General features: G+C 34.5%; 3 protein-coding genes, 1 long non-coding RNA gene and 4 other non-coding genes across 11 annotated transcripts; 6 read left to right on the top strand and 2 right to left on the bottom strand.

Moving 5' to 3' along the window:
- Nucleotides 1-193: 193 nt before the first annotated feature.
- Nucleotides 194-4,270, bottom strand: LOC110816788 (mediator-associated protein). 3 transcript variants are annotated; one of them, XM_022045105.2, is made up of 6 exons: nucleotides 3,793-4,270; nucleotides 3,130-3,182; nucleotides 1,932-2,096; nucleotides 1,497-1,575; nucleotides 1,262-1,345; nucleotides 194-815 (listed from the first exon to the last, which is right to left on the bottom strand). In XM_022045105.2, exons 2-6 carry the CDS (start codon nucleotides 3,166-3,168, stop codon nucleotides 379-381), a joined length of 804 nt encoding a protein of 267 aa, XP_021900797.1. In that variant the 5' UTR covers nucleotides 3,169-3,182; nucleotides 3,793-4,270; the 3' UTR covers nucleotides 194-378. The 3 variants fall into 3 exon arrangements, with proteins under 3 accessions (XP_021900797.1, XP_021900799.1, XP_021900798.1); XM_022045107.2 differs by lacking the exon at nucleotides 3,130-3,182 and having other exon boundaries at nucleotides 3,784-4,270; XM_022045106.2 differs by lacking the exon at nucleotides 3,130-3,182.
- Nucleotides 4,271-6,173: 1,903 nt separating this feature from the next.
- Nucleotides 6,174-8,999, top strand: LOC110816810 (uncharacterized). The gene is made up of 2 exons (XR_015821034.1): nucleotides 6,174-6,688; nucleotides 8,376-8,999. It is a non-coding gene; the product is annotated as an uncharacterized LOC110816810 (long non-coding RNA).
- Nucleotides 6,718-6,804, top strand: LOC148270458 (small nucleolar RNA R44/J54/Z268 family). The gene has a single exon (XR_015816024.1). It is a non-coding gene; the product is annotated as a small nucleolar RNA R44/J54/Z268 family (small nucleolar RNA).
- LOC148270457 (small nucleolar RNA R44/J54/Z268 family) lies at nucleotides 6,973-7,057 on the top strand. Its single transcript, XR_015816026.1, has one exon. It is a non-coding gene; the product is annotated as a small nucleolar RNA R44/J54/Z268 family (small nucleolar RNA).
- LOC148270456 (small nucleolar RNA snoR122) lies at nucleotides 7,107-7,181 on the top strand. The gene has a single exon (XR_015816035.1). It is a non-coding gene; the product is annotated as a small nucleolar RNA snoR122 (small nucleolar RNA).
- LOC148270455 (small nucleolar RNA Z267) lies at nucleotides 8,195-8,262 on the top strand. The gene has a single exon (XR_015816004.1). It is a non-coding gene; the product is annotated as a small nucleolar RNA Z267 (small nucleolar RNA).
- Nucleotides 9,000-9,508: 509 nt separating the features above from the next.
- PEPKR2 (phosphoenolpyruvate carboxylase-related kinase 2) lies at nucleotides 9,509-16,666 on the top strand. The gene is made up of 4 exons (XM_022044957.2): nucleotides 9,509-9,844; nucleotides 10,204-11,064; nucleotides 15,322-15,618; nucleotides 16,023-16,666. The coding sequence occupies exons 2-4, from the start codon at nucleotides 10,311-10,313 to the stop codon at nucleotides 16,394-16,396; spliced, it is 1,425 nt and encodes a 474-aa protein (XP_021900649.1). The 5' UTR covers nucleotides 9,509-9,844; nucleotides 10,204-10,310; the 3' UTR covers nucleotides 16,397-16,666.
- Nucleotides 16,667-17,867: 1,201 nt separating this feature from the next.
- On the bottom strand, nucleotides 17,868-20,875 carry LOC110816711 (bet1-like protein At4g14600). Of its 2 annotated transcripts, none has more exons than XM_022045015.2 (4): nucleotides 20,662-20,875; nucleotides 20,392-20,522; nucleotides 19,292-19,348; nucleotides 17,868-18,271 (listed from the first exon to the last, which is right to left on the bottom strand). In XM_022045015.2, the coding sequence occupies exons 1-4, from the start codon at nucleotides 20,681-20,683 to the stop codon at nucleotides 18,110-18,112; spliced, it is 372 nt and encodes a 123-aa protein (XP_021900707.1). In that variant the 5' UTR covers nucleotides 20,684-20,875; the 3' UTR covers nucleotides 17,868-18,109. The 2 variants fall into 2 exon arrangements, with proteins under 2 accessions (XP_021900707.1, XP_021900706.1); XM_022045014.2 differs by having other exon boundaries at nucleotides 20,392-20,515.
- Between the last annotated feature and the right edge of the window lie 122 nt (nucleotides 20,876-20,997).

The raw sequence follows: 20,997 nt of genomic DNA, 5'->3' as shown, positions 1-20,997 counted from the left end.
TATTTAAATAGTACTGTTATTATTTATTATAATAAATTTGAATATATGTAAAAACATAATCCAACATTTCGATATTATTATTTAGTAAAAATTGAAAAATAATTTTTTTAAAAATCCTCTTCATATAGTTGTCTGAATTTGTAATAACAAAAATATATAAATAATATGTTAAATATCTATGTAAAATATGCAATGCATAATAATGAGATTCCATATTCATATATAGAACTTGGAGTATTTTCGAGTCAAGAAAACCAGGGGGGCATTAATGATTGTGAAGAATCACTGAAGCAATGTCACATTCTGCCAGAAATGTGTCATTGTGGTATGGTAATATTAATAACCAACAAAATAAAACCAGCAGGAGCATGGTGGACATTACTCGATTCTCCTCTTCTTTTTCAACTTTCCTTCACGGTCTGGCTCCGAGGAGCCTGAAACCGTAGTAGTTGAACTATGGGCTCGTCCTGAGGATCCACCTGAGAAAGTAACAGAACTCTGACCTCGTCCTGACTCTAATGCTGATCGGCCCATGGATCCAGAGGGTTCACTGACGTGTTTTCTTTTTAATGGCTTCGATTCCTCACTGACTCCAGATATGGAACTTTTATGTTTGCTACTGTGTGTGGAGGCTGGATCACCCCGACCAGACTGTGAGCTTCTCACCCAATTACTTTGCGTAGGAGTTGATAAATAGTGAGAAGAATTTGTCAGAAATGTTCCGGTTGGTTTTTGATGCTTTTTGGAACTCAGTTTTTCAAGTTCATCTGGCTCTGGGTACCGAACAAGGGAAACTCGCCGAGAAATTCTCCCAACTAGCAGCAGGGCAAAATAAATGTAGAGAAACTCATCACAAAGACATAACTCTTAAGCCATGCAGATCAGCAACACAATGACAGGAGACAATCAATTAACCTTGATGTTAAATGAATAATATATGGAAAGACAATTGGCCAAAATAGCTCACAAGTGACCCTGCTAATCCAAAGCATATGTTTTTACTAATAGCTTTATAGATGAGTAATAACAAACCAATATACATGTATATGAACACTTTGAACTTTTTGTGCAAGTTGACAACGAAAATCTCCAAACTGAATATGAGTAAAATCACAATTATCCCAAAACATAAAGAACGCGAAGGAAACAGAATCACAAAACCAAAGTACAAGTTACATAATGTCAATTGTTGATTTGGTAGATTTCAAGTGAAAATATAAAGAAACAATAAAAAAAGAACTACAGAACATTAAATGCATACCAATCTTTGACTCTGATCCGGAAGGTAAAATAACCACAGCATCTGCCTCTTGAGCTGCAAAGCTGACCAAATCATAAGCTTTCCCTGTTACGATGAGTGCAAAGCAAATCAAAACGAAAAAGATCAGTTAGATAAAATTGTAATAGTAAAGAAGCTACCTGGCATATTGAATCACTTAACCGTGTAAACTAAGGTCTTTGAGATCAAAATCTCTATGTCCAGAGTCTATAATTACCAGATGAATCTTCAACACTGCTGAACTGCCCATCTTGATGAAGCTCGAGTTTCAATTCTCTCCCATCAATTTCAGGAAACTAAAATGCCATTTCGGAAAGAAATAAAAGTAAATTTCTTATAAAGTTAAGAACAAACACCAACTGAAGGAATGATACGGTGACATTTCAACCATAATAATTTTGAATTTGCTCTACACATAACCTTAATGATTATTAGTAAAATTTCCATAAAAAGTCATCAGTAATAAAAGATTGTGAGACCATTGGATTCCAAAGAAAAAGCCTAAATTAATAAATGTGGTATAAAAAAATCAAAAGTGGTTAAGCCTGTTGATACTTTTCGAAGTTTAATTCGAACACTGAGTGCCAATTACGATATATATTTATTATAAATCTCCTAACTTAAGTCCTCACTTGCTAGAAAGGAATCATACCTGATTAAGGGGCCACTGAATAAGCCAGAACTCCGTGTTTTCATTTACATTAATATCAATAAGTGGCTGCATGGTGTCCACTTCGAGTTCTGGTGGGGGTTTGTAACCGTCTTCATTAGCTGGATGCATTGTTTCCCTTAAGCTGACAACCCACCAACTGAATATCTAATGGGGAAAAAACAAAGGAATAAAAATCTAGTTCAGGCATTTTGATCCATCAAACATATAACTATGAAAACCTAGTTCCAGCATTTTGTTGAATGATTTGCAAATGATACCTGATTAATCCAGGTCAACACTAATTGCTGCCACAACCATTGACATAACAGCTCTCCAAAAATTCATTAAAATCAGAGTAGGCTAATCCACTGGTGTGGGATTAGGCACCAAAAAATTGTTCGGGGTGTATTCAAAACATGGCACAAGAAAGGAAGAGATCACACCCCTATGAATAATATAGCTAAATAGTAATGACTCGTTGTTTTCTGTCTATATTCTAAGTCGCAAGTAATAAGAAAATACTGAAACGAAAACTAATAGATAATTGGAAGCATGTTTCCACTTGAATCACTCAACTAATAGATAAGATGTGGAAAACCAGATGATATAAAGTAGGTCAGAACTAAGCAAGCTATCCTCATCATGTGATTAAAAGATATTCTCTGTTTGTTTTTCATTCTGTCATGCCAAACAATAAACTATTTTTTTTGGAATAAAAGTGTAGAAAAGTATTATTCGCAATGGCACCAAGGAGATACGACCCGTATGCAAATTATTTACAAGTTAATAAGGTGATCAATAACATTTCCAAAATCTTCCATCCTATTGATGTCATGACCCAAAAGCATAGAACCAAAAAGCATGGATTCATCTATCTCTAACATTATCCATCTCTCTCTCAATACCCTCATAAGCTCTAACATTTCTCTCCTTCCACACAACCCAAAAGATAGAAAGATGAATCATTAGTAAAAGTGTTTCTTTTCACAATAAACTACTGCCAAAAAGGGCAGAACAATCATTCCCCATAGGATTCAATTTATCTCATTTAGCGAAAACAGCCAACAAAAAAAAAGTACAGCAACTCATGATTTGAAAACAGTGAATATTCTAACTTAAAGGACTCACAAAGCAACCTATAAAGAGCTTAGGGTCAAAAAGATTGTCAAAGTTTAAAATGAACTTCTTGGTTTCTTACCCTTAAAGCCTGCTCATTATCACAACATGAGTGATGCATCGCTACATAAGACTCTGCAAAAAACATTTTAAGTTTTAAAAGTTCGATAGGAGTAGCCACCCATCCCATTAGAAGTAGGATCAGACAGTAAATAATGTATTGGTGTACACAAAAGATCCTAGGTCCAAAATACTACAAGATAGTAAATTGTGAGGCGCCTACCAGACTAAGTGTGTTCTGCAAACATTTTATTTATAAATGTCCTAATCTGTGTGAAGCATGTGAGGGTAAAATTCATTCATAACAAGTGTCTAAATATATTAAATATTACAAGTTCACGGAGGAAGGTTAGGAGCATCAACCCTATACTTTGAAACTTTGATTTCAATCCACATTAAAATATAGCTCATTTACATGGAAAGTAAGGTATATTTTCCAACTGTCATTGCATTCTATCAAACAAGAATTGGGACCAAAACAAACGTATACATGAATTCGATGGAGAACAAAACCAGAGCAAAAAAGAATCTAACTAGCTCATTCTAATCATCAACACATCGTCAAGAACAGTGCAAGATCAAATATCCCGAAACATTTAGTTCATTGCGTTTTACCATGACACAGAGCAAATTGTAAATCAACTAGGAAGCCAGAAGAGTCTGTAAAGTAGAATACCGCATTTACCTTCCAACGGCCGAAATTGCTTCCCTGTGTTTTCCTCTTCTTCTTTCTTGTTTTCTTCTTCTCTGCCTCTCCTTTGCTTATGCTACCAGAGATCCCACAATCCCTTCGCTATTTGCCCTCACTTTTTCTGCCTTTTGAAACCAGAAATCTCTTCCCTCACTCTCTACTCTTTCTCTCGGCTTAAACCTCAAAATCCATAAATCAAAAGCATAAGCCCTTCTTATATCCACTCTATTTGCTCTCAAACTCTCTCCCGTCTGCAGCGATTACTGACCAAAATTTCCGGCAACGGCTTCCTACCACGCCCTATCCTTCCTTTGCATATTTGGTCGATCACACCCCGGTTTCTTGCACAGCGAAGCGGCCTCTTTCTTCTTGCTTTCGTCTTCGCGGCAGAGTCGCACGCCTTCTCTGTGTGCTTCTCTGCTTTCCGCCAACACAAACTTTCCAGCTTTCTTCCTTTTGTTTCCTCGTTCGCAACCCTGACAATATAAAAGGATGCATTATAATTGAATGGGCTGGGTTGCATCCACGGCCTGTGTTGATTTTTTGGGCTTAAATGTCTTAGGCTAAAGTGGATGTAAGATGAAATGCTCAAGAGTTTTTAATTAATTTTAATTAGTTAATGCAATTTATTTTACAAATATTATTTTATATTCAATTTTAATTTAAGTTTTATTTTTTATAAATTTTATATTTTTAGTATATTTTTTTGTTTCTTTATCGTATTACAATTTCATATACAAAAATTTTAATTATTTATTTCCCCTTTCTTTTCAAAAAACTTCTATATTTACCGTTAAATAAAAAATATATGGATTATTAAAAAAGCTAAATTCACTCAATACTTAAATTTCTGAAATATTTTTATGTGAAATCAACAACATAATAAATTTAATAAATATATTATAACATAATGTAAGATAAAAATAAATGAAAGAAATATACTCCCTATGAATACTTAAAAGTATATATATACAGGGCACCTAGACAAAAATATAAACAATAATGATGGAGAAAGTGTGGCAAATATTTTAAGATGCAGTTCACCGGTAAGTTTGTATTTAAATATATTCAATATCTTTATTTATGTTCAATCCTTTTTTTATGCTTTTTTTTTTTTTTTCGAAGTACGGGGAAAGCTGCAATTAATAAAATTTTTATAATCCTCCATTACCGCAAAAGAAGAACATGATATTATTTTTCTTTTCCGCATAGACCATAATATTTGATGCAAGCGTAAAAAAAATAATATTTAATTGATAAAAAACTCATTTATTGATTTTCCACCCCTTCAGTCATTATAAATGTCTTAAATCAGTGCAATAAATTATGTATATTTATTTATTTTTTTAACTCGAAATAAAAACTGATTTTAAAATTGATCATAAAGTGTTTAGGGTTTGACCATGAGAGTCTCTTAACTATGTTTTTTTTTTTAAGATAATTATTTAAAATATAATACTTAAAAGATACTTATTTTTTAAAATAAAAAAATAAATATATTTTTAATAATCATTTACTCAATTATATATGAGTTATTATTAAATTTTAATAATTATTAATATTCAATAGTAATAATATGATTATTATTTACCGAATACAATTTAAATTAATATATTAAAATTTAAAAATATTTTTTTTTTACTATATATAACTCATAGTTGAAAAACATATAAATTGTGAAAAAATAATGTTAAGCTACTTAAATTTTGATGCAAAGCTTGACATTTAGAGAATATATTTTATTAAACTAATATTTAGTTTGAATATAGTTTTTGAATTTAAAAAAAAAATTATGAAAGTACCTGTAAGATGATTTTATTCGATGGATTAAAAAAAATAAAAATATAAAAAAAACAAGATAAATACTAAGTAGTAAGAAAAATAACTAAAAGACAAAATTCTCGCATCTTACTTATCTACACATTAGAAAGCATTAATGTTATTATCTCATTGATACAACCAATAAAGGAAGAACAAAAAAATTAAAAAATAAAAATAAAAATACTAAGTATTAAGAAGTCCAAGAAAAAAAACTACCTATTAAAAAATCAAAAAAGAAAAATAAGAAGGCACATAATAATAAACTAAAATCTAATTTTTTTCAAATTCACACTGTAATAATCAAAATTTTGCCGGTGCCTCTTTCCCATGGTGCAAATTTTCAGTACTTTTTTTTTTTTTTTAATATTTTTATTATATTTTTACAGTTTTAATTATTTGTCCAATTATGTTCCTTCTTCTATTGCTATCGTCAAACCCACCCATCAAAACTCTTCTCACGAGGCCCATAACTTTTAATTGTTACCCCAAAATCAAGGTAAGCCCAAAAACAACATTAAATTGTTACCCCAAAATGCCGGGTCATCCCCAATTTACCCTAAAAAGGAGTATTTAAACTTCTCATTGCTCCCATGGCCGACAGAGCATACACTCAAATCTCAGCTCATCATTTCGCTCTCTGTATACAAAAACCCAGATTCCCCGTTGCGTCCATAATCTTCTTTCTTCTTCATTCTTCTTCATTCTGTCTAACCACTTGTTAGTCGACACATAGCACCGATCAGTCACTGGTTCTTCGCCATAAATTGTCATCCCCTTATCTCTGTTATCCGTTTCCTTTGTTCACCGCCTTGAAAATTCCCTTCTGGTATTTCACCCTTACATCAACATGTCTGCAGTGCCTATGATGGTGTTAAATATACTCCGAGACTTTTGTTCGTTATGCGTCTCTCTATTCGATTATGGATTTTATCAGTAACAGACTGGGGAATCACTTGAAACTATTACGCTTAGCATCGTTTTCTCCAGATGCCATCTTTTGCGCAGAAGTCCTCAAAAATGTTTAGTAGATATTTGGTGGGGCTGAAGTAGATTTGAATAAATAGTTGAAGTGCGTTTTTCTTAGCTGATCTAATGATATATGCAAATGACGAAAAACTAGACAGGGACATCAGATCACTAATGGTGAATGATGACTTGGTCTAATGGGAATCTCTCTGATGCTTACACAAAGCTGTTTTAATTCTTTAATGAGCTTGTTGAAGTTCCATTTTAAGTGCGTTTTAATCTGGGCACAAGTAGTTTTTTTTATGTCTCTCCTGCATGCGAAAGGATATATTCCCCTTTTTTTTGTTTGAATTATTTGAATATTTTGTTTCTTTTTTTTTAATCACCTGTGCAAATGACGATGAAGCAGACAGGGACATCAGTATTGCCTTTGGGCATGATGATTTGTCTTTGGGAATCTCTCTGATGCACCACAGTTTCTTGATTGAAACATATTTTTGCTTATTTCTCAAATCTTTGTTTGCCCATGATGCATTCTAATGCACGTATTATCAGATAGATGATGATGATATCTGCTTGTCGCTACCTCTGAGGCAAACCGTAGAAGATTTAATGTTTTCGCGCATCTGTTTTATTATTTTGAATTACGAACTACAAGTTAAAAATTTATGACTTAGTGATTGCATGTCTTTTTGGGTCTAACTTTGTTTTCTTTGTTGTTATGGCTGCTAATTTCGTTTAATCAAGTGTGCTTTTCCTAGAAATTGTTCTAAATAATTTGTTGAATTACTTGTATTTTACACCCTCCACCAGCATTGATTGTTGAAGTCAATATAAGCAATTTCTGATTTCTTTTTGCTTGAATTTTACCCCCCTCCACCAGCATATCTCCATAAGTTATTTTAAATATGCTGTTTCCGAATACTTTCTTTTATCATGGTTTACCAGTGATGGTTTTTAAATCATCAGATATGAGCATAAAATGATAATATCTAGTAACTCTGAGGTAATCCATGTGTGTCCTCTCTTAAAATTTTGTTTTCCTGCATGCAATATTGTTGTTCAGTATACTATTTTCTATATTTTGGTATGCTGGAAAATTTCTGTTTGCCTGCTGTGGATTGAAATATATGAGTTTAGATAGGCCCGATGATTGTCATGTGAGAACGGAGATATGAAAGATGGTCTTTTGTTGTAGCCTGATCAAGGGATTGGGCTCCAAAAACCATAACATGTGATAAATGTTCTTGAAGGTATATGAAGGGCTCTGAATGCATGTCCAGTAGCGGCTTGTTCAGTTTAGTTCTTTTATTTTCCTTTTATTTTCTTATGGCTTTTGGGGTTGGTGATGAATTTTCTAGCATCAATCCTAACATCCAAAAAGAAGTTACAGATTGGAATTACGTTGTTGCTCCTTTTCATTCTAGAAACTAGACTAACAGTTCGGCACTACACCCATTTCTTGATCAGTCTAGTTTGCTCAGGATCCTGGTGATTTTTCTTGTTGGGTTTTGAATTTTGATTCATTATTTTCTCCTGTCGGATAAGTTCATTTGAAACTGTTAGAGTTGCATGCTATCATGTTATGTTTTCAGACTTGACCTATGCCTATGCCTGTGATGGTGTTAAATATACTTTGAGACTTAGGTCTGTGAAAAGAACAAAATCTGAGGCACTGATCTTTTCATTCTTTTTTTTGGTCTTAAGCTTTATTTTCCTCAGTCGCATATTTTTGTGCCTTAACTTCCAAAAATATATTAAATATCTCATTATGGCAGCCGTTATTGCAGGCATTGTTGCAGGCATACAGCCAGAATCTTGTACTGGTTAGATCAGAGTGGATTTTCTGAGTTGCTTCGTGCTCAATTTTCTAGTTGTGCTGCTATGATTGATCATAAGTGGATGAAAGTAGTTGGTGTTCCTTTTCTTTCAAGAATAGATGTCAACTGGGTTGTATGTATTTTGTATGTCATCAAAGATCGTCAATTGGGTTGAGCTATATCCCCCCGGCCCAAATGGAGCATGCAGGAAGGAGTGCAATCCTTTTTTTTTTTTTTTTAAATCTTTTTCTTGTTGCAGTTGGGCCATCTTGAATTTGAATCAAAGACCTCGCTTGTGAAATAAATTATTGTACTAAGTGGTCGAACCAATTGGGCGCAGCAGACAATTCTCTGTTGTATTCTGATCGTCTAGTTTGCTTGTTCCCCTCTCTTTTTTACCATTACAATGAGAGGAAAAAAGAGGGCACAAGAGACTTTCCTGATCTAATATTAGACTTGTTTTTCCTTATTTGCTAAAACCTGTATTGCCATGAATAAGTTCAGCTCACTCATTACCTTTCAGCGGGCAAAGTCTGCCATGTAAATATTGTCATGTACATAGGTCAGTGGGTAATCTTACAGTACAATTTGTTAGATCTGATTTTGTTATATATGTTAAAATATGTATATAAATTTTAACTTCAAATAAACTAAAATTTAAGAGAAGTTTTTTTAAAATAAATTAATATATTTTTAGTAATTTTACAGAATAAAATAACTAGCCTATAGATCTTAAAAATTACAAGGAAATCACAGATATTAAACCGAAAACAAACTTCCTTTAATTTGTTATAATATTTTAACTACATGATCCGTACTAATAAGGAGCGCAAATCCAGACAGCGTTAATGGAACAAATATCTATGTACCAAGTAAATTGGTCAACCAGTCACAGTGGCCCACAGATTAATTGACCATACGTGTGTTATATGACTTCTGTCAATCAACATCAAGCATCGGATCCAAATACTTTCATAACCCTGACCATCGATTTGACTTGTATGATATGGGAACTAAAAAGAATCTACGCCTTCGATTCCTAGGCTGCACCGTATTCTTAATGCAGGTGCACCCACATTGTATATCCCGAGATAAAGCGGGTATCATCCTGATTGCGTCCGAGTCGGAGCAACCGATGTGTATAGAGAAAAAGGGAAAGCGCTAAAGCGTAAAACTCTGAAAGTAAAACCCCAAACCTCTCTGGTTATAATTACTGATGTGCATGTACAGGGAGGATTGTCCCTATACCGTCCGATCAGATATTCCTAGGGTTTTCTTGTTCGATTTTGATCCCTTTCGCTTCAAGATTTGCTGAGTCTTTGTTGGATCTTCTCTTGACCGTCATCCATTTTTAGATGTACATAGTGATATATTGATTCTCTTCTTTTTCATCATTCTGATCTCTTCATCTCGACGAAGAGCTTTTGCTGGGTTTAAAGGTTCGTTCTATGCGCTGATAATTCCTCTTATTTGTAAATTAGTTTCCTTATTTAATTCTTAATGCTAATAAGAAGGTTTAGGGTTTGATTGGATTTGCTCTGGGAGAAATAAATGATTAGTAAAGTGAACACTTCTGTTTTGGTTTTTTCCCCGTTGGGTTTATCTACATGAGACCCGAGAGAGCTCAACACTGACGTTTGGCTTAGTGTTTTAGATTGATTATCATCCATCTTGATCGAGAAATTCTGTCGCGAATAAACGAAATGCTCATCATTTTGTTCCCGAATGCGTATTCTTTTGTTATTTTACTGGTTTACCTATCAGAAGGTGGTTATTCCCCTTTGGGTTTATTTTGTAGGTGAAAAAGCAAGAAGCGTATCGGTCCACAATTAGGCTTCTTGTTTACTATCTGCATTTTCAATGTACTGTCAATTTGACGTCAGGTAGCAGTGTCATTTTAATTTGATGAGGAAGAAAAGGAAAGGAACTGATGCGGAAGTGTCCCAGAACTTACAGGACGGTTTGAGATCAATAAGTGATTCGAGATCATCAAATATCAGGTCTCACTATTCATTAGAAGATTATGCTAGGCTGAAAAAGAGGTGCAAAGAGGATGCCAGCACACAGCCTATTGGTTCATGTAAAAGTAGACTTGCAGGTATTGCTACTGCCCCACCTTGTGGTGCATCATCTTTGGTTTTGCCTGGACGAGGTCTGAAGAGAAAGATAGGGTGCATAGATGTTGCCACTCAGACTGGAAGGAAAAACAAAATTGGCGATGACTTTGTTTCGGGTGTCACAATAGGGCAAGGAAAATTCGGGTCTGTTTGGTCATGTAGGTCCAAGACTACTGGAGCAGAATTTGCTTGTAAAACTCTCCGCAAGGGAGAAGAGACAGTTCACAGAGAGGTGGAGATAATGCAACACTTATCTGGTCATCCTGGGGTTGTGACATTGCATGCTGTGTATGAAGAGCCGGAATGTTTTCATCTTGTAATGGAATTATGCTCTGGGGGACGTTTGATTGATCAAATGGTGGAGGAAGGCCGATACTCAGAGCAACATGCTGCTAATATGTTCAAGGATGTAATGCAGGTTATCAGATATTGTCATGACATGGGGGTTGTGCATAGAGATATAAAGCCCGAGAACATTCTCCTGACAACTTCAGGAAAGATAAAGCTGGCAGATTTTGGTCTGGCCATGAGAATTGCCAATGGTAACTAATTTGCACATACTCTAAAGAACATGTTTACTTTTTTTCTTTAATCCCCTTTTTGATGCTATATTTTTCTTTCAAGTTATCTACAGCTTCTGAGTACATTGCCGTAAAATTAATTTGTATGAGCATATAGCCTGGAGGTCTACTTTATAATCAGATTAAGAATTGGCATGCAAAATCATATTTGCATATTTCAGCGCACACAAGCAAAAGGAGGATAGACAGGGAGTGGCAAAAGATGAGAGGATAATGTTTGTTGACTACAAATATGCTGGAATTCCTTTCTTTCTGGCCATTTGGTGTTTGATGTAAAAGAAGACATCTAAAATGACCTTTGCATGTGAATCTTAGACTAGTACTTTTGTATTTGACTCCATGCGTGTTTCCTCATTTATAGCAGTTTTTATGCAGGAGCAGATAAGAAAAACTCCTAGGAAATTAGGGTTCTTAAAAGATTAGTATATTATCTTTGAAAGACTGTTTCTCCAAAATCATACTTGCATATTGATGAGAAGGGGAAAGACTATGGTGAACAGTTGTTCTTTGTGTAAAAGGGATGCAGAGACTTGTAATCATGTACTGTTATGGTGTCAAATTGCATACAATGGACTATGATGTCCAATTGCATTCAAGCATGTTTGGAAGACTAAAGTGCCGCCAAGAATGACTTTTTTTTTTTTGCTTGGGAAGCTTGTAGAGGAAGTATATTGACTATAGATATGCTCATGAGGAGGGGAAGATGCATGGTTAATAGATGTTACTTGTGCAAATGCAATGCTGAATCTTGCAACCACATTTTATTGTGGTGTCCGCTGGTTTATGATCTATGGACATCCATTTATGAATGATGGGAATCAAATGGGTTATAACAGGAATGGTTAAGGATGAATTGTGGGCATGAGTTAGATTGTGTAAGAAGAAAAACATTTAATGCTTATTCCATTACCGCTAATGTGGGTTGTGTGGAAAGAGAGAAATACTAGAGTCTTTAATGGGATTGAGAACAACTTTAACATCATTAAGGATAGATGGTTTTATACTTTTAGTTTTTTGTTCTTGGGACATGATATTAAGGATTTAGAGAATTTTGGAATGGTGTTAGATCATTTGATTGAACTGTAAATAATGTAAAATGGGTGGTACCCCCTTGGTACTATTGGTATAGTATCTCTTTTTATTTAAAAAAAAAACAGCCTATGAACTATGGTTATGATTGGGTTAGTAAGGGATGAGATATGGGCCTTGAAGGGTATCAGTGGTTGAAAAAAACATGTGGATCTCATCCCCTCGCTATTTTTTTGGGTGGTATAGAAGGAGAGAAATAGAGGAATTTTTGAGAGGATAAATGAAGATTTTGATAGTGTTAGGAATAATTGGTTCCAGACTCTGAATTTTTTGGTTTGGGGTCATCCTCTATCAGGTGTTAATATCCTAGTTGATATATAAATAATTTATACATGAGTTGGCACCCTCTTGGTGTTTGGAAATCTGTTATACATACTATACTTTTTATTTCTAAAAAATTTATTTTAGGATTCCTATTTAAATTAATTTCCTTATAGGAGGTTTCATACATTAATTTATTCTTTTAGTTATGATTTGTTCGCCAAAATTATCTCATCTTAGTCGTTTAAGTCTTAATTGGCATATAATTAGTGGAGGTATATGTATATTAATGTAGAGTGGAGAGTTGATTTATCTTTTTTTTTTTAAATAAAAAGTGTGAATTATATTAACAGGCACCAAGAGGATACCAACCCATATAAATAGTATTTACATATCCTATCAAAATGTCAATAAGTCCCTTAAATCATCCATAGAATAGAGAGGATGACCAAAAATAAAAAAAACCAAGGTTTGGAACCATTTATTCCTAATCGTATCAAAATTTCCTAAATTATCAACCTCCTTAAAAGCTCTTCTATTCCTTTCCTTCCAGATCACCTAGAAATTGATGAGTGGAATAGAAAGTTGATTTATCAATGTAGATTAGGACTAGTCAAGAGAAGAATTTTTCTACTTACTTTCTGGGTATATCATAATTTAATCCAAAATTGGGATTTTTTTATCTTTGATTCCCCAAATTTCTCTCTCTCCTTTCCCCATTTTGGTATCGGAACCAAATGACCATTTCTATTTGGTATGGCAGCTAGAAGAGGAAGAGATTCCAGAACCAAGCTGATAGATGGTGGATATAAAGAATATTTGGAGGCCCAAATGGAGGCATTAGGACACAACTATAACCCCTTCAATTTGCTAGAAGGAGGAGGCTTTGAGAATGATGATGGTTTCCATCAAAATCTTGTCGATTGGAGCTTACCTACAATCCATGACTAGAACAAGATGGGTTATATGGATACAATAGTTGCGATGGCCAAAAAGATGGGTTATATGGATACAACAGTTGCGAAGGCCAAAAAGTTGATAAAGATGGGATTTGTCAAGTACTTTATGAAAGTCCCAAACAAACTCTTTCATCTTTTTTAGTAGAAATTCTAGATTTGATCATGTATTGAAGATTTGATTTCATCTTGTCGAATGCTTATGGTATTCATTTCTTACGGTAGGCAATTATGAAGCCTTTTGCAACCTAAGTATTTTGGTCTATAAAGCGGAGACCAAAGAAGAAAAGATGGAAAGAATAACTTGGTAATCTGATTGATATTGGCAAAGAAAAGCAGGACTCCAGAATGATTTTCCCTTGACCCCCTGGAGAATATGCATGAGCGATGTAGGAAGCTCCTAGAAGAGTTGATCTTAAATAGATTCAATGTTATCTTCAAGTTTCTACTGCCAACTAGATATCTATTGTTAATGAGTTTCCTATTTAGATGAATCCGTTTTTAGTTGGACTTTATTTTCACTTGATCCTATCTTAATTTTTTAATTTTAATAGGAGTATGATTAAAGGAGCTCTGTATATGCCCCCTTTTTTCTTTTAGATAAAAGTAGCATTAAAGCCATGAAGGAGGTGGCTAAACCATCTACAAAAGTTTTTACCGAATTTCACAATTCAAAATGTATACTATGTTCTCCAAATCCATAACATCAAGAATAGGATTCCCTGTAAACAAGATATTAGGGTGTGGAACCAGTAATCTCTAATCTTGTCAAAAGGAGAGCAAAAGATTAGGCAATCAAAAGAGTTGACATTTTTTTTATTAGACATATGAACGAGAGTGAGAAACATTTTCCTAGATAGACATGCTCCAATACTCAATGAAGCCTAAAGTTCACTGCAACCAATCCTGAAGCAATCTGAAAAAGATTGATGAGAGCTAAAACAAAACCCCAAAATTTTGGCCTCTGAACTCTATAGAAAGAGATGATTGGCGATTTGCGTGCACAAAGGCTACATTTCCTTAGAGAGATCAACTTGGCACTTGGACAGGAAAGCCATCAAATCCACAAACTCCACAACCTCCCAATTAATGTTTCTAGATGGAAAACCATCAAATCCATGTAAATTATTACAGAGTCAGATTTACCAATATGGATAAGAAGCTATTGAAGATTTTCTCACTATTTTCTGGGAAAACCGGAATGGGAATTTACTCCAATTGCAGTATCTTTTGGTCACTGAACTCATTTCCCCACATTACCTTACTTTTTTATCAAGAACATTCTAGACCCATCCATTTAGTGGAAATATAGTGATTTTTATCTTGTGGAGGCATTTTTGTATCTGCATGATAGCATAAAAGGGAGCTTTCCGGCCTGGAAATATTAAGGGTAAATTTTTTGGTCCAACATCAAACAACACCCTCAACTGCGACAAAGAATATTTACCTGCTTTGTGCACTTTGATTTTCTTAAGGTTAATTTAAAAATTCCCCTTATATTTTTATTTTTATCAAGTTGCTCATTGTATTTCTATCTGTATCAAAATTAACTACTTGAATGATGAAATGACAGAATTGGTTAACTGAGCTATATGTTGTTATTTTAACTATATTTTCTTCTTATTTTTCCATTAACACACAACAATTCACTTGCGCTTTTGTTGAATTTTTGCATGGTGCTATTTTTTATATATCCTGTAAATTCTTGGGTAATTGATTTAATTAAAACACAATGAAAAATTTATTACAGTGATGTGTTAACTCATTTTGCCATTCCTTCGAATTTGAAGTTTTTAGCATCGTCCACTAAAGATTACTGTTTAATTTTGTTACCATGTAGATTCTCATCGTTTTCTTTAGCTTGATTGTTGTTTAAGAACATATTTTGTGCTTATGATGACATAATGTACAGGTCAAACTTTATCTGGTTTGGCTGGAAGTCCAGCTTATGTTGCCCCTGAGGTATTGTTGGGAAATTATTCGGAGAAAGTTGATATATGGAGTGCCGGTGTCCTCCTACATGTGCTCTTGGTCGGTGTTCTTCCATTTCAAGGAGATTCTCTAGAAGCAGTTTTTGAGGCAATCAAGAATGTAAAGCTTGATTTCCACACAGGGATGTGGGAATCAGTGTCTAAACCAGCACGTGATCTGATTGCAAGAATGCTGACAAGGGATGTTTCGGCAAGAATAACTGCTGATGAAGTACTGAGTAAGCTTCTGATGCCATTTAACTTTCTGGAGATGTGATTTTTCAATATAAAGGATATAATTGATTTGCTGGGCACTGTGGAAATCTCTAGTTTTTATATAAGTGAAAAACATAAGCTAACATCTTGACCGTTCCGCTTGAGAAATTAAAGTAATTATCAGCCATTGCAGGAATGAAACACCAAGGTACCAATCACGATGATGGAATATTCCAACTCATTTGTGTTTTTGGATTATTTAATAATTTATCAAGAAAAAATGAAAGAATTTTAGGAAAAAATTTTAAAAGGAAAAAGAATGTTAGTATTGTAGTCAATAAAAATTCAGACATTTTTCATCCTCCAGTTGCTCTTCCTGCGTGGTCTGATAATAACTTTTGGATTTTTTTTCTCGGACATTTTTCAGGTCATCCATGGATATTGTTCTACACTGAGCGGACACTTAAGACATTATCTAGCAAGACAAAATCTAAAAACCAAGTAGGGACTTCTTCATGCCTCTGTGCCCTTCCTTCTGTTCCAGAGTTGGATGGAACAAATGAGAATGATGGTAGTGGCTCTTGCAGAAGAGCTTTGTATAAAGCTTCAACATCTGACTGTTCGAGCTGCAAATCAGAGGAGCAAGACGAAAGTGGTTTCGTGGATGTGCTTGCAGTGGCAATGACTAACGTGAGAATTTCAGAACCGAAGAGGAGTAGAGTTTGTAGTCCAACTAGCCCTATAGTAGAACAACAGCACTCATCTAACTTGAGGGCTAACAGTCTCTGCAGAGCATTCTGATCGTGATGATAATGAAACTAATCACTAACATCATTATCTCCGCTGGTTTTTTGAGCTGGGGACATTAAAGTAGACCTGCCCCCGCTGCTATATTCAGTGGGCTAACGATGCTTAACAAAGTGATCTGTCGCTGGGATTTGACTGATATGCTTCTTTGCGTTCTTGTTTATCTTGTTGACCTGAAAATGTTTCTGGCTAACCATGTACAGAAATTTGTAAATATGATGTTACCAGCATCCCAAATGATCATTATCTCATGATTATTGGATATTTGCAGATTGTTCCTTGCCTGACATGCAAGTACAGGTATTTATTAATTTCAGCAGCTATAGAAGTGGGTGGGATTCCCTCTGGCACAAGGATATAACGGCCCTCTAGGGATTGGGTAATCTCTCTATCTAATGTTTTGGATGATGCATAAAATTTAGGGTCTACATGCCAAGATCATATATTTATTCTGGAATTTACTTGGAAATTCACATTTAGTATGCGAGGGTTGAAAATTTTATCATTTTATCTGAAAGTAAGGGAGCTTTATTTTCTTGTCAGATAGGAGTGTGTTTTTTAAAAAAATAGGAAGTGTGGCGAATACATATTAACATAGGTACCAAGAAAACAGAGGTGTACCATCCATTACAAAAGCTTTACAATGTGTCATTGACATTCAAAATTTTTATTGCTAATTATGTCATACCTTAATAAAATAGATTTAAAATAATACAATTATTTATTCTCTATTTTCATAGAATACAAAAAAATACTCAATGGAATCATTTTTAACAACTTTCTATCAAAGTGCACACCATCCCAAGTCCATAATTCTTCCCTCACAGGCCGAGCCACCGCCCAATTAATAGCAAATAGATTGTAAATAAGGCTTCACAGCTCAAAAGCCACGTGACACCACAATTGACACATGATTACATGATTCTTCTGCTTTCATGCACAAATAACATCTGTTTGAAATGCAAAACCCTCTAGCTTTTAATTTATCAATAGTCAGAATACACTCCCTGCAAGCTTCCCAAGCAAAAGACGAAATTCTTGGTAGGACTTTTGTTTCCAAATCTGCTTCATAGGGAAATGTTGTATCCGATCAGATAGGGGAGTGTGTTGATGACAGCGCATTCTATGGCAAGACTGGTTAGCCTTCCTTGCTAATTTTAAGAAGAGATGAATATTGAAGTTACTCCAGAGTATCTCTGAATTGTCATTTCAAACGTGATATCATGTAACCCATCCTGTGCACATGAATGTATATGATATCCTTAAGCACCTAGAAATAAATTTCTACCATCAAAGACTTTAGATAATGAAGTTTAAAAATAATAACCCACTTCAAAATTGAAATCAATCGCAAACTTAAGTATCACTTCCACCTTTGCAAAAGGACATAAAATTTAAGGGGGAGCCACTGAATTAGTGAGCTAGAGTATTCCACCAATGGTTCTGTTCCCAAGCCACATTATCATTCAAGAAATACGTGCTTTTGGAGCACAAATTCTCATTAAGAAGAACTCTATAGATCTCTGCTTTCTTTTGGTACAATCGTGTAATTCGTTGAATAATATGCAAATATTTATGTTGAGCACTAAAGAGCATAATATTCTAATCATGGTAGAGGAAACTAAACCACCGTCAGAGATATCATTACAAATGACAGAATTATATGGGAAGGCTTTACACAGGAAGGAACTGTATTTTTGCTCCCGCTTATCTTTTGAACATTTTGGACCACAGATAGACAATAAAGAAGCATAATAGTGCAAAGAGGACCACATGGACGACATGGTTTGAACCACTCCGGACAATGCTCTTGTTCAACTTCCTTAAGTTGTTCTTCACGCCTGCTTGTGCTTTGATCATAGTCATTTGCTGTCATCAAATAGATGCAGGATAAGAACTACAGTTCATTGCCTTAATGAAAATGATGCAACTGCAACTGTTTAATTATGGAGAATATTAACAACAGCCAAATGAATACATACGAGTCTTTAACATCTGAAATGATGGTAAATAAATGAAGAAAAGCCACTTCAAATAAAATCTGCAAATTTTTCAATTGGTCAAATCACTTTTGTTTTAATTCTAAATTTATGTTTAAGGCCTTTAATTGCTTTGCAGGAAACATTGAGCAAGGACTATATTGTTGCGATTGGCTGAGTTGTCCTGATATCATAAATTTAATGTGGGATCCTCGTTTATCCAATATTTCATTGAGTTATAACATTATCTGTTTTAGTTTACTGGGTGATGGATAAAGGAATAATCACTATGTATAAACAAGTATATGTTCCCGATGTAAACCTATTGGAAACATCTATTAGTATCTTCCATTGGCTTCAACTAGTTGTTCGCAAGTTGTTCCATCTGTGTTTATCATAACTAAAAAATTTGCAAGTGTGCATGCATCCATATGCACAGGGTAAACTAAAAATCTACTTAAATTCACCCATGTCTAACTTATTTTCACTTTTTCAGGCAGCTAATAATTTGATTAGGCTATGCCTGAAATAAATAAAAAATTTAGAGAAACTTATTTGCAAATCCAACATAGTCACTTAGGAAATGATACAAAATGTATTAGGATAACCCCAAAAAATTGATTTTGTAGGTACTTCCGTATGAGACTAGAATAATGCATTATAAATTCAATCAAAATGTAATGTTCTGATTTTATGGAATTCTATATGAGGTCAAGTTTTTCATTTTAAGGATGATTTTCACTAACTTTCTAGATCTATTTCAAATATAATCTTAGTAAATATCATGCTTCATTAGATCAGACTGAAGTGATGATGTGAATGCCTGTTCAAGATGGAAGGTCTAACAAAATATGCATAAAGGGAAAAAATGAAACACACTGTCAAACGTCAAGCAAAAGTGATTAAATACCAAGTGGTCTAGGAAATCCCTCTGAAATTTTGCTTCTGATCCTATCTCTTCAGCCACCTGCAAAAACCAAGCTTGATGAGAGATGATGCAGTGTAAAAAGGAAATTTAAAAGCAAAACACTTAATTTTAGAATTTTATATAAACAAATTGAAAAATGTGTATCAACAGTTAATTTCAGACAACGGAGAGGAGAAACATAAAACAGAAACATTAAGGTTAAGGGGAAGAGGAAGGGTGAGAAGAAAAGTAGAAAGCATTTCACTTAACCGGAGCAAGAAAATTCTAACAATTTTGATCTACTACCAAAATCATCACGTTTCTACTATACACATAGACGATTAAAGTTTTGAGTTTCTAGAAGCAACCTTAAAAAAGTTCAACCAGTTCCCCCTACAAAGTTATTTTCTACTTGCTCTTTTCTCAAACCTATCAAATCACTTCTAAGAGACAAAACGAACATCAGAAGATATAGTATTATCCAGCTTAGGGCTTAGGACAATGATATTGAAAATCGGATCCTTTCTGCATCCTTTTTCACAATCAATGCCAACGGTTGCTGACTACCTTGACTATGATGTGCAGAGAAATGAATAATGAAACAAAACAACCAATCTTCTGGTCCACCAAATTCCGAACCAGAGGTAATGAAACAAGGCAACCAACTTAATTATCCACCAATTTAACCACTGAAGTAATCATCAAATTAAATAATATGAGTAGGACAAGAACCAAACTTCGACTCAGAGTTAATATAACAAAGCAATCAATCTTAATATTCAGCATATACGAGAACAAGAAAGAAATTGAATGGTACTAAACCAAATGCAAACTTAAACAATTTGGCAATTCAACTACCTGTGCTTCTACTGCCTTGATGAATGCCCATCTAGAAATCTATACATCTGTTTAGGTAATGGAATGATGAAAAACCACTACAGCAGTAAACAGACGTTCTTTAAAATCATACCCACGGCTTAATAAAATAAAATACTCTACGATCTTAAAACCGCTTATTCATCGCGGTCAAGGGAATTAATACAGAAACGCGAAACACATTCATCTAGGGGAGGGTGGGAAGGAGAAAGGAACAGGAAATTTACATTTCTTAATAGCTTAACTTGGCTACGGAGACCAGTAATCTCATCGTCCAAATCGGCGTGAATAGGATCGATCCGCAGCTGGATTTCATCTGAACCAGCAACCGGTCTCGTGCTAAGCCCCTCTCTGCATCCTCGTACACGAAAACAATACAACATATATGAAATTAGTTATAAATCGAATTCATACTCTCTTTCTCTTGATTTTCTAGGGCATCAAACAGATGATAGAACGAACAAGTTATAAATCGAGATCAAGCTATTGCATAATACCTTGATCGATAGGGAGCAGCATCACCGTAGAAGGAACCACCACCTCGATGCGAATTGGCCGCCATCAAAACGAAACCCCCAAGAAAATCTATCTAAAATCGCGAGAGCAATTTTAATTAAAGGGGGAAACAATAAAGCGATTGCTGCGATTTTGAAATTTCTCAGGCGATGTGTTGGTGATGTTGTCCAGTGGGACATCCACCGTCCGTCTCCAATTATCGCACGGTGCCAGAAGGTTCTACTTTTTTCTTACGGTTATTGGTGGCAAGATGGTAATTTTTCAGATTTCGCGTGTAAATAATTACTGATCAAAGCCACGAGGATATTCTGTTTTAT

Source organism: Carica papaya, chromosome 1, assembly GCF_054855325.1.
Source record: "Carica papaya isolate Zhongbai chromosome 1, ASM5485532v1, whole genome shotgun sequence".
In the NCBI taxonomy this organism is placed as follows: Eukaryota; Viridiplantae; Streptophyta; class Magnoliopsida; order Brassicales; family Caricaceae; genus Carica; species Carica papaya.
Note: the sequence above shows the minus strand (reverse complement) of the source record. Positions and strands in the feature narration are given on the sequence as shown.